This window comes from Rhincodon typus, chromosome 31 (assembly GCF_021869965.1).
Source record: "Rhincodon typus isolate 14 chromosome 31, sRhiTyp1.1, whole genome shotgun sequence".
In the NCBI taxonomy this organism is placed as follows: domain Eukaryota; kingdom Metazoa; phylum Chordata; class Chondrichthyes; order Orectolobiformes; family Rhincodontidae; genus Rhincodon; species Rhincodon typus.
The window spans coordinates 19,387,109-19,402,863 of NC_063362.1; the positions used below are offsets into that span (position 1 = coordinate 19,387,109).

The window sequence follows — 15,755 nt, forward strand, 5'->3', positions numbered from 1 at the left end:
CCGTGCTTCCAATTTCCTTGTATGTCAGCATGACAGCACACTCACTTGGGATTTCAAGCTTGCACAGTTTTGTCCGAAGCAAGATATCCAGTGACAAGTTTCTGAGTCTTTACAATGTATGCAGTTTTATAGAAAACATCCCTGAGCATGTAGAATGTCTTCAATCTTGGGTAAGATTCTCCCAAGCTACAATGTACATAGCCTTTCCTTCATTTCTTTAGTTTGAAACGTTGACGCTGTCCATATAACCACTGAACTGGTTTGATCTTCAGTTCAGTGAGCTGTCAACTTCAAATCTGTAAAAGATGCTGGGGTCAGTTTTATACTTGCACTGATGTGATATCCTCGGATACTTCCTGCACCGGACCCTTCATATCTTTTTTCATTGCAAGACACCAGTAGAAATCTGTAATTAATGGTGCAGTAAAATTCCATGTTAATTACAAAGCTTCGCATAATAAAGAAAATTTATTTTGTAAGCTCTTCATTAATTCTAATCAGGCTGTTACTTTCTTCAGTGAAAACTGGGGTCAGTTCAGAATCCAGGTGTAAAAAGATTGCTCTACAAAATTAGGATAGAAAGGGCATGTGTGGTACAAAATGTATTCCCATTGCCTGCTCAGTTGGCCCTTCTTTCCATACAACTCCTGGAAGCAGCATTGAAGACATTATACTGGGTCCTGCCTGTGATTCATCTGACTTCACTTTTTAATCGGTTAGGCTTATTTTATGGCAGTCCTCTAAATAAAACCTGTGGAATAAGGGGCTTAGTTAGCCCAGTTGGCTGGTTTGTGATGCACAATGATGCCAACAGCACAGGTTCATTTTCTGGGATCAGAAGTCACCATGAAGATCCCACCTTCTTGACCTCACCCCTCACCTCAGGCTAAACTCACTAACAGCTCTCTCTCTCTCTCTGATGAGGAAGAAGTCCTATTGATTTCTGGACAGTGCCAAAAAACAAAAAAAAGCCTGTATAATAACCTCAGTTTGCTCAATTGCTGTTAACGATTAAAAATAATTTGAATAATTAAAAATAATTTAGCATGTGTACTCCTGAAATACTTTACTCCTTTGCACAGGTTAGCTATGTCTCAGTACACACTGAGTATGTTACCTCCTCCACTTGTTTAACCATCTCAAGTTCTTGATTGCTTTAATTTGGAGAATATTAATAATTGGTGAAAAATAATGTTTTTTACCCTCCAAAGCTTTGCAGGTTTACAACATGACTGAATGGTGCTTTGGGGAAGTCTTGCGGCACAATGAGAGTGTCTGGACCTGAAGCTTCAAGTTTCATCGCAAGATTTTGTGGGCACACAACTGTGTGTCAAGCACAGCCAAATAACTTTATTATCTATCTCTCAAACTTTCTGATATGCCAATGGCAGGCAGTAAGAGCAGAAGAGGTTCCTGGTCAGCCAGAACGATGTTGTGGCTGCAGAGCAATTACATCCTCAGGTTAAAAGGGACTCTCACCTGCCAATTCTTGCCGTGAGAAAGTGCTGTTGTTCCAAAAGACTGTGTGCGCGCGTGCACACACACACACATGTAATGGAATAATGGAGCAACTTAAAATCCTAGCATTACATGAAATACATGGATGAAAAAATGCCCTTAGGTGTTGCAGTTTTGGGGTGAAGTTGAAATAGTGATGTAGATCCTAACCCTAGGATATAGTAATTAGTCCAGATATCACTTCATCATTAAATCGATTCAGCACCAAGTTATCAAAGGAAAGGTTGACTAGTAAAACTAGATTCTATCCTGAACCTAGTGAAGAGTCTCCAGGCTGCTCTTACCTGATTTCAACTGGTTTTTATATTTATTAAAGTGAGGGATAAATGATGTTGTGAAGCAGACAAAATAAATGAAATCTATTGTATCTTACAATGTTTCTATGTCCTCACCTTGTTTTTTCACCTCCAGGTACATTTTTCTCCTTTTAATTAGGACAATGAGAAAAATCAGAGCTGCCACAACGATGACACCAATATAAAATTTAACTTCGACAGCCATGGCTAAGAGAAAAGATAGCATGATACTGACACGGTTTACATTCCAAAACTTCAAACATGTCAAAACTTTCAATTATTATTGACTAGCATTTTAATCACCAAGGAAGCAACAACAACTGGCACTTGTGTAGAGGTTTAACATATCAAATATACCCAAGACATTTCACAGGAGCCAACAGGAGATATTAGGATAGGTAAGTAAATGCTTAGTCAAAGACAGGTTTTAAGGCCTTACTTAAAAGGAAGCAGAGAGAAGTTCCAGGAACAAATTTCTGAAGTTAAGATTTGGACATATGAAGGCATGACCAGGAATGGTAGAACAAAAGAAATAAGGCGTTTGTAAGAGTCTAAATTGGAAGAATGCAGAGTCTTGCAATACAACTGTCATGACCCATCTATGACATCAAATACGAGTAAATATGTTACATAGTGTGGCTGTGAATCTTAAAACAATGTTCCCAGATTTTACACTTGCCTATGTTTTGTTTGCCCTTAATTACTGCTGAATGGAATTTGCTTGTAATTCTGTGGATTTGAGCCTTGCATTAATCCCTGGATATAATGTCATATCTGTCTTCCAAATGAGAAGTAAACATAGACCTTGTTGGCCTTCCTAGTTGGCTGTAAAAGCATAGATGGTACTCTTTGAAGAAGAACAAGGGAGTTCTCACAGTTGTTTCCCCAATGTTTACCCTCCCCCCCACTAATTTCACTGAAAACAGATTATCCAATCTTTATCACATTGCTATTTACAGTATCTTGTTGTGCAGAGATAGGCTGCAGTGTTTCCTACATTATAACTGCGGCTACACTTCAAAAGTGTCTCATTTGCTGCAAAGTGCATTGGGACCTTATGAGGTTGTGAAAGATGATATAGAATTGTAAGTCTATTTTGAGAGGAGGCAGAATTAGATTCAACCAATGTTAATCCCAATGGTGTTTGGCCAATTAGCCTCCGTGCTTCAGACACTAGCATGAAGGTGAGCTGCGAGCACTTGGAATGATCCGTTGCTCAGGTCGGTCCCCTCCAGGGAAAATTAGAAGAGAGATTCAGGGCTGGGAATTTCCACGGAACCCCACCAACTGGAAGTGGGGCCTGATTCTATGCTTGAGTGAGGCTCCCACTATTCTACCAGTGAAGTATCTACAAACTACCAGAGAATCCCCAGCCCTGCTGCTTAATTTGCACGATCTTAACTGTAAAGATAGTGACTGTTTGAAGGCTTGGTTCATCATTAAAGCTAGAAAGAAATCAATTTTATTTAAATTGAAATAATGTTTGTGTGAGTCAGTCATTAACACTTACCTGGCTGGCTTGCTGTAGTTACTGAAGGACTTGGTTTGGTTGAGCCACTGGGTATTGTTGTCCTGGGCACAGTCGTGGGGTTAACGAAGCTTCTTCCTTGAGTTGTGGTGGTCTTTGGAGTAACGATGGGCACACCACATTCTACATCCTCTGTACTTGAACCATTTTTAATTAAATGCTGTCCAATTTCTTTACAACTATATGAAAAAAATCCAATGTTGTATTAGTAAAACAATCTGCTTTGTGTGAAATGAAAAGCACATCTGCTCTTTTAAAGACCTAGCACAGATAATTTGGGCCAAGTGGCCACCTTCTCTGGTGTAAGCCTCTCTGATGTCTCTGCATTTTGACAGGGATCGTTGCATTACTTTATAACCATGGAATAAATAGTGGACTGCTCAAACATAACAAGCTCATCATGTGTCTGTGGGACACAGGCAAATAACACAGAAAGTGCTCAAAACTCATACATTTGTCATAGAGTCATAAAGCGCAGAAACAGACCCTTCAGTCCAACTGGTCTGTACCGACCAGATATCCTAAACTGAAATAACCCCATTTGTCTGTGTTCAGCACAAATCCCTCTAAACTCATCCTATTCATGTACCTGTCCAAATGTCTTTTAAATGTTATAACTGTACCTGCATTTACCACTTCATCTGGCAGCTCATCCCATACATGCACCATCCTCTGTATGAAAAAGTTGCCCATCAGGTCCCTTTTAAATATTTTCCCCCTCACTTTTTGGACTCGTTTGAAAAAGACCTTAACTATACACCTTATTCTAGAATGTTATTTTCAATAACTTTCTCCTTTCTGGAAATAATGAGAAGATAAACAAAGGACCAATCTGCTTTCTTTTGTTACTTACTGATTTTTGGAAAGGGACAAAATTAAATAATATTGGAGTTGGACTGAACTGGGTGACAATGACTTTAGATATTTCTCTTCATACAGAGCCAACAGAGAAAACAAAGGACTGGATGAGAGTGAAGTGAACGTCAAATATCCTAAAGTACATTTTCCATGCATCAGTCTAGCTCTCCTGTTCTTCATTACTTTCTCCTCCAAATATCTCTTTAATCCCCTCTTGAATACATTGGCAGTATCAAAGTGGTTGTGTTTATTTCAGTCTTCATCTGTTGGATGTTAAACTGCTATGAAATGTTATAAATGATAATCTGTGAATTGGTGGCTTAGTATGGAAGTGTCTGATATTAAGCATTTATGTAGGTGTTGTCAGTGTGCAGTAGAACCTTAAAATAAGAACACAAAGGATTACTTGCTGCACTGGTTTTCACTGCAGTTTGTATAAATGTGTTGTTTATAGAACCTAATCTTTTTACTGTGCAAGGGCAAGCTAGCTGGAATGGCCCTCAGTCCTCACACTTCAATCATATACAGACCTGTACTGCTTTAAATCACACACATATCAGTTACAAAGCTGAACAAATGTTTCACGTACCGGGTCCAGGGCTTGCAGGGATTAATACCTTCTTCATCGGAATAAGATCTTGATGGACATGGCTCACAGGAATTGGACTCTTATATGGATGAAAATAAGTTAAAAGTGACAATGCAGTTCATCACAATGTGATCTGATGAAAGATCATTGACATGCAATGTTAATGATATTTCTCTCTCTGCAGATACTGCTAGACTGGCTGAGTATTCCCAGTATTTTCCATTTTTATTTCAGATTTCCTGCATCTGCAAAATTTTGCTTTTGTAATGGCAAAGGGTGTCATGTTCGCCTTTGTAAGCAGATTATTGTACAGCTCTCACTTAACTGATTCCACCCTTTTCTTGCCTTACAAAGAGTCTAAGTGTGCAACTGAAAACAGCAGCGGGCTGTTCATTTTGTTAAAAAGACATTTAAAGTGGTGAAATTCACTACATTTTCACACTTTCCAAATTGCAGTTGCAAAGAATTATATTCTCTAACATCATTTTGTCTCTCTCCACTTCTTCCTGCTGATTTTAATGAACTCTTTTAGATGTCTTTTTACTGGTCATTGTCACCGGGAGACATTTCCAGTTACAGGAAGAATGGCCACTGAGTCAGATGGAGTCCCTTAAAATTGAGATGTATCCAACACAGACATAAGCACAAATTGCCATTTCCTGGTTGAGGTTCAATGTAAGGATACTCCCATCATCCACGTTCAACTATCTCTGATGCCTGTTTAAAGAAATCTTGACAATGACTAGTACAATGACATCGAAAAGAGTTTGGGGTCAAAGACTTTACAAGGAGAGCAACAGGCTCTTACACCAATTTTACTTTGAAATTAAACAAACAGGATTTATATCATTGCATCACATGCTTGTAAGTGAACAAGCTATAATTTGCTGTACATTTTAATTGCAATTGTGCCATTTTAGACAGAAATGTTCACTAAAATCAGCAGGAAGAAGAGGAAACTTTGTCACTCATCCTGCAACATCAAGGCATTAGTTATTCAGGAGTAGATGACAGACAAATGAAAGTAATTCATCCCTTTGAGCCTGCACCACCATTTGATAAGACTGCTCATCTGACTGTAAGCTTCACGCCATAACCATTTCATACCTTTTATTAATTGTTTGCCTTTGCCGCATGAGCATTCAGCATCCGAATTTTTTTCACACTTCTTTTTATATTTGGCACCTGATTCCGTATTGAAAACAAAAGGCATTTTCATAAAATTATTATAAAGGTCAAGTCAAAAAACAAGTTTGGTTATTCAATGCTAGGCCAGCATTTATTGCCCATCCCTAATTGCCCAGAGGGCAGTTAAGAGTCAACCACATTGCTGTGGGTCTGGAGTCACATGTAGGCCAGACCAGGTAAAGATGGCAGTTTCCTTCCCTAATGGGCATTAGTGAAGCAGACGGGGGTTTTCCTGACAATTGACATTGGTTTCATCTTATAATTAGACTATTAATTCCAGATTTTTAATTGAATCCAAATTTCACCATCTACCCCCGTGATGGGTTTTGAACCCAGTCCCCAGATCATTGCCTGGTCTCCGGAATAATAGTCTAGCAATAATGCCATTGGCCATTGCTCCCCATCGTATGTTCACCTACTGTATGCTGATTTTTAAAAATATCAAACATTTGACAATTCATTCTCTCCTTAGCTACCTACAGCCCCACAATCGATAAAACAAAATGTCAATCTTGCAGCTCCTCCCATTAAGTCATCTCTGGGAACATGACATTAGTTTAGGGAGATCCGCTGCTAATGTAATTGTAATGTAATCTAATGTAATGCTAATCTAATGTCTTACTCAAAGACATCATATTTATATTTGCTAACAATACAGTGTCACCTGGGACAGTAGGAGATACCTTTTCTCAATAACTTTCTCCATCTATGAGGTTGAGGGGTAACCTTAGACGTTTATAAAATCATGAGGGATATAGCTAAGGTGAATGGCAGGTGTCTTTTCCCTAGGGTGGGGAAGTCAGGAAGCATATTTTTAAGGTGTGAGGAAAAAGTTTTAAAAAAGACATGAGGGGCAATTTTTTTTTTTTTTTTACACATAGGCAGCAGTTTGTGTGTGGAATGAACTTCCAGAGGAACTGGGGGACGCAGGTACAGTTACAACATTAAAAAAGACATTTAGATAAGTACATGAATAAGAAATGTTTGGAGCGATATGGGCCAAGCGCAGGCAGACAGGATCAGTTTAATTTGGGAATATGATCAACATGGACTGTTTGGTCCGAAGGATCTTTTTCCATGATGCCTGACTCTATGACTCTCCTTTCTTTCCCATTTCTCCTGCTGCTCTTCCTCCACAGCTGAACTGATTGGCTTTCTCATCCAATTAGCTCAATAGTAGCACGATTACATAATATATATTGTAAATAGATTTCTAACAATAACAACACATACCAATCTTCTCTATTGAAGAGAAGTTCATTAAAAAGTGTTATTTCAAGCTTTAGGAAAAGGGGAGAATGTAAAGGGAAGCAGATAAGGAGCAGACGAATGGGATCAGAGTGGAAAGCTCCTACTGAACTACAGACATAGGAATGATGAAAGGAAGACTCTCCTTCCAGGCTGGAAATTCTACAATTAACAGCATTATAGATACAAGGTAGGTGCATCTTCATTACTTGATTGAATTACGAATGTAAGAAACATATTTAGGAACTCAACAGTAGTCAATAGGCTCACCTTCAGAACATATTTTGCATGAAGCACAAGAACTGTGTGCATTCCATCTGCTGGTATACTTTCCTGTTGGGCACTCTGCACAGACTGGATCTTCATTGAAATTTACACACCGACTTACCAAGTAATGTCCTAGTTTAAGAAAATGCCAGTAATGCTTTCTGTTAGATTTGGAGCCAAAACACCAAAGGAAATAAATACAATATCAGTGAGATTATTGGAAATATTAACGATAAGGCTAATGCTGTATTTATTAAAACATTTTCAGTTGAGAATGCTGTATCACTATCACAACCACTAATGTCCTCACCACTATATCACTACAGTATGCAATTAACACTATGACTGTATCAATTTTTGAAGCACAACAGCTATTTCTTTCAAATTCTGTCTCTTGCTTTGTATTGATATTGTTTATGTGCCCTCCTAATTATGGGCAACACATGTCTGAAACCATGTAGTTTGATGTGATGGGTCACTTGTGTTCTTGAATTAACTATCCCAACATGTTTTCTAGGCATCTAAGAGGAATACCTCATAGCTCACGTACTATCCCACTGATTGCTGTATTAAAATGCATTGTTTTACCATATTACTTGCTATTTCTGTAATGGTGATGGGTTATTGCAAGGTGAGCATATTGGCCTCATGCATTTCCAATCAGACTTGGAACTGGCTTTGGTCAGAGATGCCAATAGGGCATTTTGACAGAGAGATAACTGAGAAAGCTAGGACATGTATTCTGCCTCCTAGACAAAGGTTCTACCAGAGTGGCAGGTGAGTGGCAGATGAAAGGAGGTGACAGTGTCAGCCAAAAAAAGACCTGGTGGAACACATTTAAACAGCGAAAGAGATTATGGTGGAGCAAGTATTGCTGCCCATATTTCCTCTAGTCCTGTTTGATACAAGGTCTACCATACTATACGTTTTACCATACATATAAGTTCAGCAGTTCTTTTGGCGGGAAAATTTTACAAGGCTTCATTGGCTGAGCAGTGAAGTGGGACAAATTGAACAGCTCTTACAAAGAGCCTTTATATACAGAATTGCTGAATGTCCTCCTTCTGTTCTGTATGACTGTAAGGGTTCAATGACTTCCAATATTAATCTGAAAGGCAGTGTTAGCTCTTTTTATTTGCTTGCTTTCCAAAGATGAAGACTATCACTGCTTAGACTAGTTGTGGCATTTCTGATCATAACAACAAATTGATGATATATTGCAGTAGGTCAAGCTATCATTCAATGAATGTCCAGGAGGAATAGCAGCAAAACCTCCGACAAGTAAATGCATGCTCTATGAAACATAGATGATGCTTGTATTCAAAAGCATTTCAAAGGCCCCAAATATTTCAAAAAAGAAACAATGGGTGGCTGTTTAATAATTGACAATATGAAACTTTCAGTTAGAATCTGCATCTCAAGATACCTGTACACAACCTTTACAAATACACCACAGGACAGAATGTACAATATTGAACATGGGATGTTTGTGAACAACAGTATTCACTAAGCTTGTTCAAGCAGCATGTTTTGCCTGGACCACCAAGGAAGCAGGCAGTCTATATGATACTTCATTAAACAAGACACAATAATGGTGAGGTATCTACCACATTGTGCACTATGGTTACAGATAGTGGATTCACCATATTTTGAATGAAGGAGCAGCACACACCAAAGGAGAGTTATCAAAAGGTGTAGATTAACAGTGGTAACTGAACAACCACTACAAACAGGGAGGTGAAGATATCAGCAATTGATTCAAATGGTCTTTCAATAAGTTGCTCATTTAACAACATATGGTTTACCATGGGACGTGCACGCAGTAAATACCGGTACCTATTATCATTGCAGGCAAAGATCAATGTTACAATGAAAGAGTTTTTTGTACTTCAACAAACAGCTGTTGATTCATAACCAGTCAAAAAAACTGAACTGCTTTTATCTGCAGCATTGGGAATCTGAACTAATTAGTTTTATCGTGTTTCAAAAGGACATATTGCCCATAACTAAATCTGATTTCTAAACTGCACCTTGTTGTGCCAGTGGTGTGACAGTAATGGTGTGCTTGCCAAGTCATCTGTTTCTATCTATTATACATAAAAAAGTTTTTTTTGCTTAAATCGTCAGTATGAAAGTGAACTATAGGGCCACATCTTCATGCAACCAATATCATTCACATGTTACAGTAGAAAGCAGATGAATGACCTTCCAGGCTGTTAAATGTATAGTCATCGAGTATTTAATTGTGTTCAGGTAACAGGTATTAACCTGCAATATACTTAGGCTCCTATATGTGAGAACAGACTGAAAATTTGGTACAACAGAAACAAAATTTTAGTTATGGCATTAGGGATGCATTTTAAGAATGTGTCTTTGTAAATTAAATTTTGTAAGTATGTAAAGATAAGGCATCAGTTTATTTCTCAGAGCCTGGCTAATGGGTGTAAAAGACATTTCAATCCCCAATGCAAATAACATTTTCTTACTTCGGAGCAAAAATAAGAAACAAGGTATATACAGCATCCACTTTCTGCTCATTGAATAACCTAGTACCAGAATTCTGCATCTACTTGTTTGGAATTCAATAAATTGCTTTGCAGTTCGTTACTTCTTTTTGAACTTTAAAGAACGTTGAACTGCAGAAACAGAGCTTCTGAATATAAATTTTAACAAACTATTAATACTAAATATTGAAATTTGTAGAAAGGACTATTGAGGCAGTGGCTATTTACTTTAATCTTACCTAATCCTATAGAATAGAAGTGTAAAGTTTAAGGTCATTAATAAAAATTAAATTTAAATTAACGAGATTACTAGTATGGCCTTTAATTTCTAATCACATAGTGAAAATGTGAATTTTTAGATGTTTACTTCAGCGGAATTTACAGTGATACCATTTATAAAGTTTCTTTGGTAGTGACTCAGTTCCCTTTCATATACTTTCCATAGCACTCTTTCTGCAAAGCCTCTGGATCGCCCACTTTTGTTAAAACCTTTTTTTGCTGTTTACTCCTGATTAGAGGCAATAGCTGCACTTTTTTTTCTTTCTTGGTACGTTCTGTTAGCCACAGTCATGCACCAATCTTTCTGTTATTGCTGCCCACATACCATTCAGTTCTTTACACAGCTATTGATTACCTTGTGTACTTGAGAACCATATTTGGTTTTTAATTGCATTTAGCTTTGAAGTATGCTAGAAATGATTGATTTACGTCTTGTGTATGTACTCCCTGGTTCATAAAAACTGTTTCCACTATGTTACATTTCACTTTCGCGTGACTAAAAGCACAACTGTTTTGCAAGAGGTACACTTGAGCATTGCCTTTTTGTTCACGTTGTTACACAGTAAACATCAGTTCAAGTAACAGCCTTATTTTTAAAATAAAAGATCAAACAAGCATCAGAATGAGGGCTTACACATGCAGTAGCTGTTGTCCACTTATTTTTTATTAACAAGTGTTATACCATGCAATCATTCTGTCAAACACTTCCAATGAAATTGTAGCACTGCTGACTCATGTGATATTATCTTTTTAAAGCAACATTAGAGAAACCGTTTAAGCACTAAATCCCCACAAATGCTGTTATTGCTCACAATCCTGGAATTTGACCATCAGTTCTGATGACTTTAACCAGAACTAATTCAACTTTTTTTCTGTAATTAAAGATTCAGCCTTAACCTTAGATATAGTGTACAGAAATGGAGCTGCTTCATGCTCATTGTTTGGTTGCAGTATTAGTGGAGTAATGCTTTTGTTTAAGATGATAGGATGACAAAACTAAGGCTGTCTGGACCAGCTGCAACTAAATGGGAAATTTACTTGGAAGTAGTCAAAATAGGAGTTCTGGACATAAATATACCATGGTGAAGGCCTGCACATTAAACTGTGCACTCCAGTGACTATGATGTTTTGAATGCAACCCAACTCTTAAAATGAATCAATGGAAGGAAAGCATCGCTTCAGACTGAAATTCCTTCATTTCTTTTTTTAAATCCATTTCACTTAAAACCCCCATGTTTTGCCTAGCCACACCACATAACATCCCTTGAAATAGCAAGGCAGGTGACCCACTCCCCGGTCTATTTGCTGATCTGGACCAAGATGACTGAGACACACGTAGAATGGCTTTTCTAAAGTGTTCTTGATTCTTATAAGGAGTTGTCTGAACTCCATTCAACACCTACATCAATGATATGAGGTCTCCAGCTGTGACCCAGAGTACGATGTGTGAGGAACTACAATTGTAAACTTGTATTTTGCTATCTTCTGGGTTTTCAATGCACTATGTCACTTTGGTGACTGTACCAATACATTCTCTTTACTTAACATTGCGGATGCTATCTTAAAGGTCAGGTAGTCAATTAGACAAATATTCCCAAACACATGCCATCATTTCACAATTGCATTAGTTAGGGCAGTAGTTACATTTATTATTTTCAACCTGTTGTTGAAAGGTTGCAGTATAGGTCTCATCATTGTGTACCCTCAAAGAAGAATAATTTGCACCCCCCCCGTACTTTAGAAAGGTATTATTGAAACAGTGCTGAAAAATAATAATTGATTATACATGTCTGCTATTTTCATCACTGGGTTAATTTTACAAATTTGCAAATGCCCTGTTTATAAACGTGTTTTTCAATTGTTTTGAAATACTGAATAGAATATACTGGAGGTGGCATGAAAAACACACTGAATGAGTGTTGCTACATCCACATTCATTGGTCTTGATTTCCAGTTCACAAATGTCAAAGTCCTTTCAAAGGTCAGTGTACCATCAACTGTATGAGACATTGATATCAAAATATCAGATCATTAGATGTTCATAACTGCTGTTTACCATTCAACAGTCTGGCCTTCAAGAAACATTTAAAGTAACTGGCTTCAATCCTGTACATCAAAGGGCTGTGGAAGTTGAGTTATTAAGTTCAAAATACAGATGGATAGATTGTTAGATGCTAATGGTTTCAAGAGATAGGGGGATAGTGCAGAAAAATGGTAATGAGGTAGATCAGCCTTGACCTAACTGAATAGCAATGTCGAGGGGCTGAATGACCTGTTCTTGCTCCTGTGTAAATCATCGCACAATCAAAACAGTACCTCCAGCTGGTTGGTTTGCAGTACATATCTTCATATCTCTTCACCCACCCTATCCTCACTCCGAAATACATTTCTTTTTCAACCCACTCACTCCATGTAAAAAATCCCAAGACTGCAAAAGTTAAACATTTGTTATCTGCACACTGTTTTTTAAACTTTATGTCTCAGCCGTCTGGTCGCTAATAATTTGCCACAATTTTGAAAATGAAGCAGATTCAATGGAATAAGACACTCTGTGTACATTTTCTGCTCAGACCTCACTTTCCTGCTCCCTCTGTGTCACTATGATCTTCCCTGTCCCTTCTTGTCGCTTGAAGTTTCCCCTCCCACTTCAGGTTTCAAGTTTTCTGCTCCAAACCTCTCCTTCCCCATTCATTTGAAATCAGCCCACTTGTGGCCTTGTTCCTTGCTCACCTGAAGCCCATACCCTTCATTCCACAACCACTGTGACCTTTAGCTTTGCTGTGACTGCAGCAACCCCAGCCCTGTCTGCTTTACCTTCATGAATGGCAGAGTCAATTGAAGCCAGAGCCAATGCAGATGTCTTAATGCCTATGAAGGTGCTGAATTCCTTTCACTGATGCTCTGAATTTCTGGGATCACTTGGGATAGATCACACACTGCTGTCTAATATAACTATGCAGCCAAGCAGATGTTACGGAATAGCAGCAATGCAAGAAGTACCAGGGTCTCCTCTAGAATGGGTGGAGACTGAGGAGCACAAGTGGGTGGGGATTGTTTGGACTTGAGAAGAGGGGAACGGCTGACACTCTGATGTTAAATGTGAAAAGCTGTCAGGTACTAATGTTCATCATACCTGTATCAGGATTGGAGCAGGAGGAGAGATGTGCACCATTGAATAAATTTCAGTAATAATCAGTTCAAATACTGATCTCTTTTCCTGCTGTAACCTAATATCATTTTCTCATTCTCTAAGCACATACAGATACAGTACTAGAAAGAAAATAGCTGTGTACTAAAAGTGCCAAAAGATCACATGGAAAAATAAGTCAAGCTGGTCGTCCTTGTTAAAACAGCATGCATAGATTTGGATTCTATATGATTCTCTAAGGCTTACACTGTTAGACCAGTGACTGCTAGAGCTGTAACACTAACCCCTTAATTTCCCTACCTTTAATTCCCAATGTGCTGTTCTGTGTCCTGAGTTTGAGTTCCATTTGAAAGTGACTTCTACGTACAGGTTACATTTTAAACCATTTTAAAACAGATTAGTCTATGAACAGATGAATAAACTTGTCAGTTTCCTGCTATTTAGACACAGGAACTCAGCCAAATGTAGTCTTCAAATGAAACAAGGATTAATGAAATAAAAACAAAACCGTAATCATTTTAAAACCATGCCCTCTGTCCACAGTTTATATACTTGCATTTTGTAATTATAATTTGTGTGAAGAACATCCCGATATCAGTCCTAATTTTGACATTTTCTTGATTGAATTTATGAAAGCAGTTCTTCTCTTGAACTTTAATTGTAGATAAATATCTGACATTTGCTTCAGCTCATTTATTATCACAAGAATAAAAAATAAGGACAGGATTGCTCAGCCCCTCCAGCATTTTCCATCATTCAGTAAGATCATGGTTAATGTGATGTGGTCCTAACTCCACTTCCCTGCCTGACCCCCGAAACTTTTATTCTACATTGTCTGGAAATGTCCTAAATCTTGTAATGCCATTCCTATTCACTGAGGACATATGTTACTTAGATTTCTTTACGTGAAACATGATACAATTGTCTTTATCACTCTCCAAGTACCAAGTTCTGCCTACTTATGATACACTTTGCCCAACTCACCCTGTTATTTCTGAGCTGTCTCCTCCGTTAGTTTCATAGAACTGAAAATCTGACTAATTTCGGTTGAATTTTTCCATTATTCAGCACTTCACATAATCGATTCCCCTCATCCCACCAGGACTCCCCCAGCACATATCCATTCAATCGGTCTTTTTATATAGTATTCCTCAGATTTGTCTTGCATCCCTACAGCATTCAGTACAACTCGTGGAACTTTTATCAAATAGCTACTGGAATTTGAGGTCCTCTACCTTGGATTAGGATTTTGTCCAGGAAGTGATCTTTTAACCCATATTGCCCACTCTTCAGGGACCCCAACATCTGATAAATCGGTCCCACTTTCTGGCTATTTCCCCAAGCCTAATTTCCAAGACGTTCCAATCCTGAGAATGTTAAGATAAAAGGCTGGGGGTAAGGATTAACATCATAATGTTCGGGACATTGGGCGATTGGCAACATCCAGCCGACAGTGTACTCTATACAAAATCAAGAAATTGCTTTTCTATCCTGCTTTCAGCGGGAAGGGAATCTGCTCTTTCTCCTTTAAAAAAAGGGAAGTTGCTTATCTGACTATTAACTGGTTATAATTCCTACTTCAAATGCTGTACGTCAAAGAAACACAATAAACAGAATTGAAAGCATCCGTGTGGAAATATTCCTGATAAATCGCTTCAACTGCTCCCACAACGTAAACTACTCAAATTTCATGTTAACAGCAGGTTTGTCTCGGTTCCTGGCGATGCTGCACTATCCTGGAGATGGGCAGCTACACAAATTCAGGGATCGCTGACGCCCCAAGACCTCGCAGCAATCAATCCCTCACTCCTCACCCAACATTATTTTTTTTTGAGGCCCGGCGGTTTTATTTGGACTAACCTGCCTTTAACTCTCGGGGATAGGTAGGCTCCATGCAGCTCCAGGGGCCTGAATCTGAGGGATGGGGAGCTCGGCACATGTGTGAAGACTTACCCGCTAACTGGGGCCCCTTACCTGCAGGACAATTGCGGCAGCAGCCCCGCACTCCGCGGATGGTCCAGGGATATTCCTCGGGAGTGCAGCACAGAGCGGCGCTAGGGTAAAGGATGAGGACAATTGCTGAGAGGCAGCAGCGGGCCAGAAAGCGCATCGTGCCGCAGCGGCGTCAGATAAATTCCTCTTCACCGGAAGATAACTGTCACTCAGACCCGAGCAAGCCCCTTGAAGCTGCTGTTTTATACCAGGCGCCGGGACTTTCCCTTCTCTTTCCGCTGCCCTTCTCGAGCGTCAGCTTCAGGAAGCCCCAGCGGCTGTCCCGGCCAATAGGAGCCCGGGGCCTTCACAGAAACTCAGGAGGGGGCTTTTTCTGTTT

General features: G+C 38.9%; 1 protein-coding gene across 1 annotated transcript; it reads right to left on the reverse strand.

The window, feature by feature from the left end:
• Positions 1 to 8: 8 nt before the first annotated feature.
• LOC109927489 (tumor necrosis factor receptor superfamily member 4) lies at positions 9 to 15,533 on the reverse strand. The gene is made up of 7 exons (XM_048615144.1): positions 15,398 to 15,533; positions 7,496 to 7,624; positions 5,897 to 5,974; positions 4,790 to 4,868; positions 3,325 to 3,521; positions 1,911 to 2,021; positions 9 to 406 (listed from the first exon to the last, which is right to left on the reverse strand). Exons 1-7 carry the CDS (start codon positions 15,531 to 15,533, stop codon positions 321 to 323), a joined length of 816 nt encoding a protein of 271 aa, XP_048471101.1. The 3' UTR covers positions 9 to 320.
• Between the last annotated feature and the right edge of the window lie 222 nt (positions 15,534 to 15,755).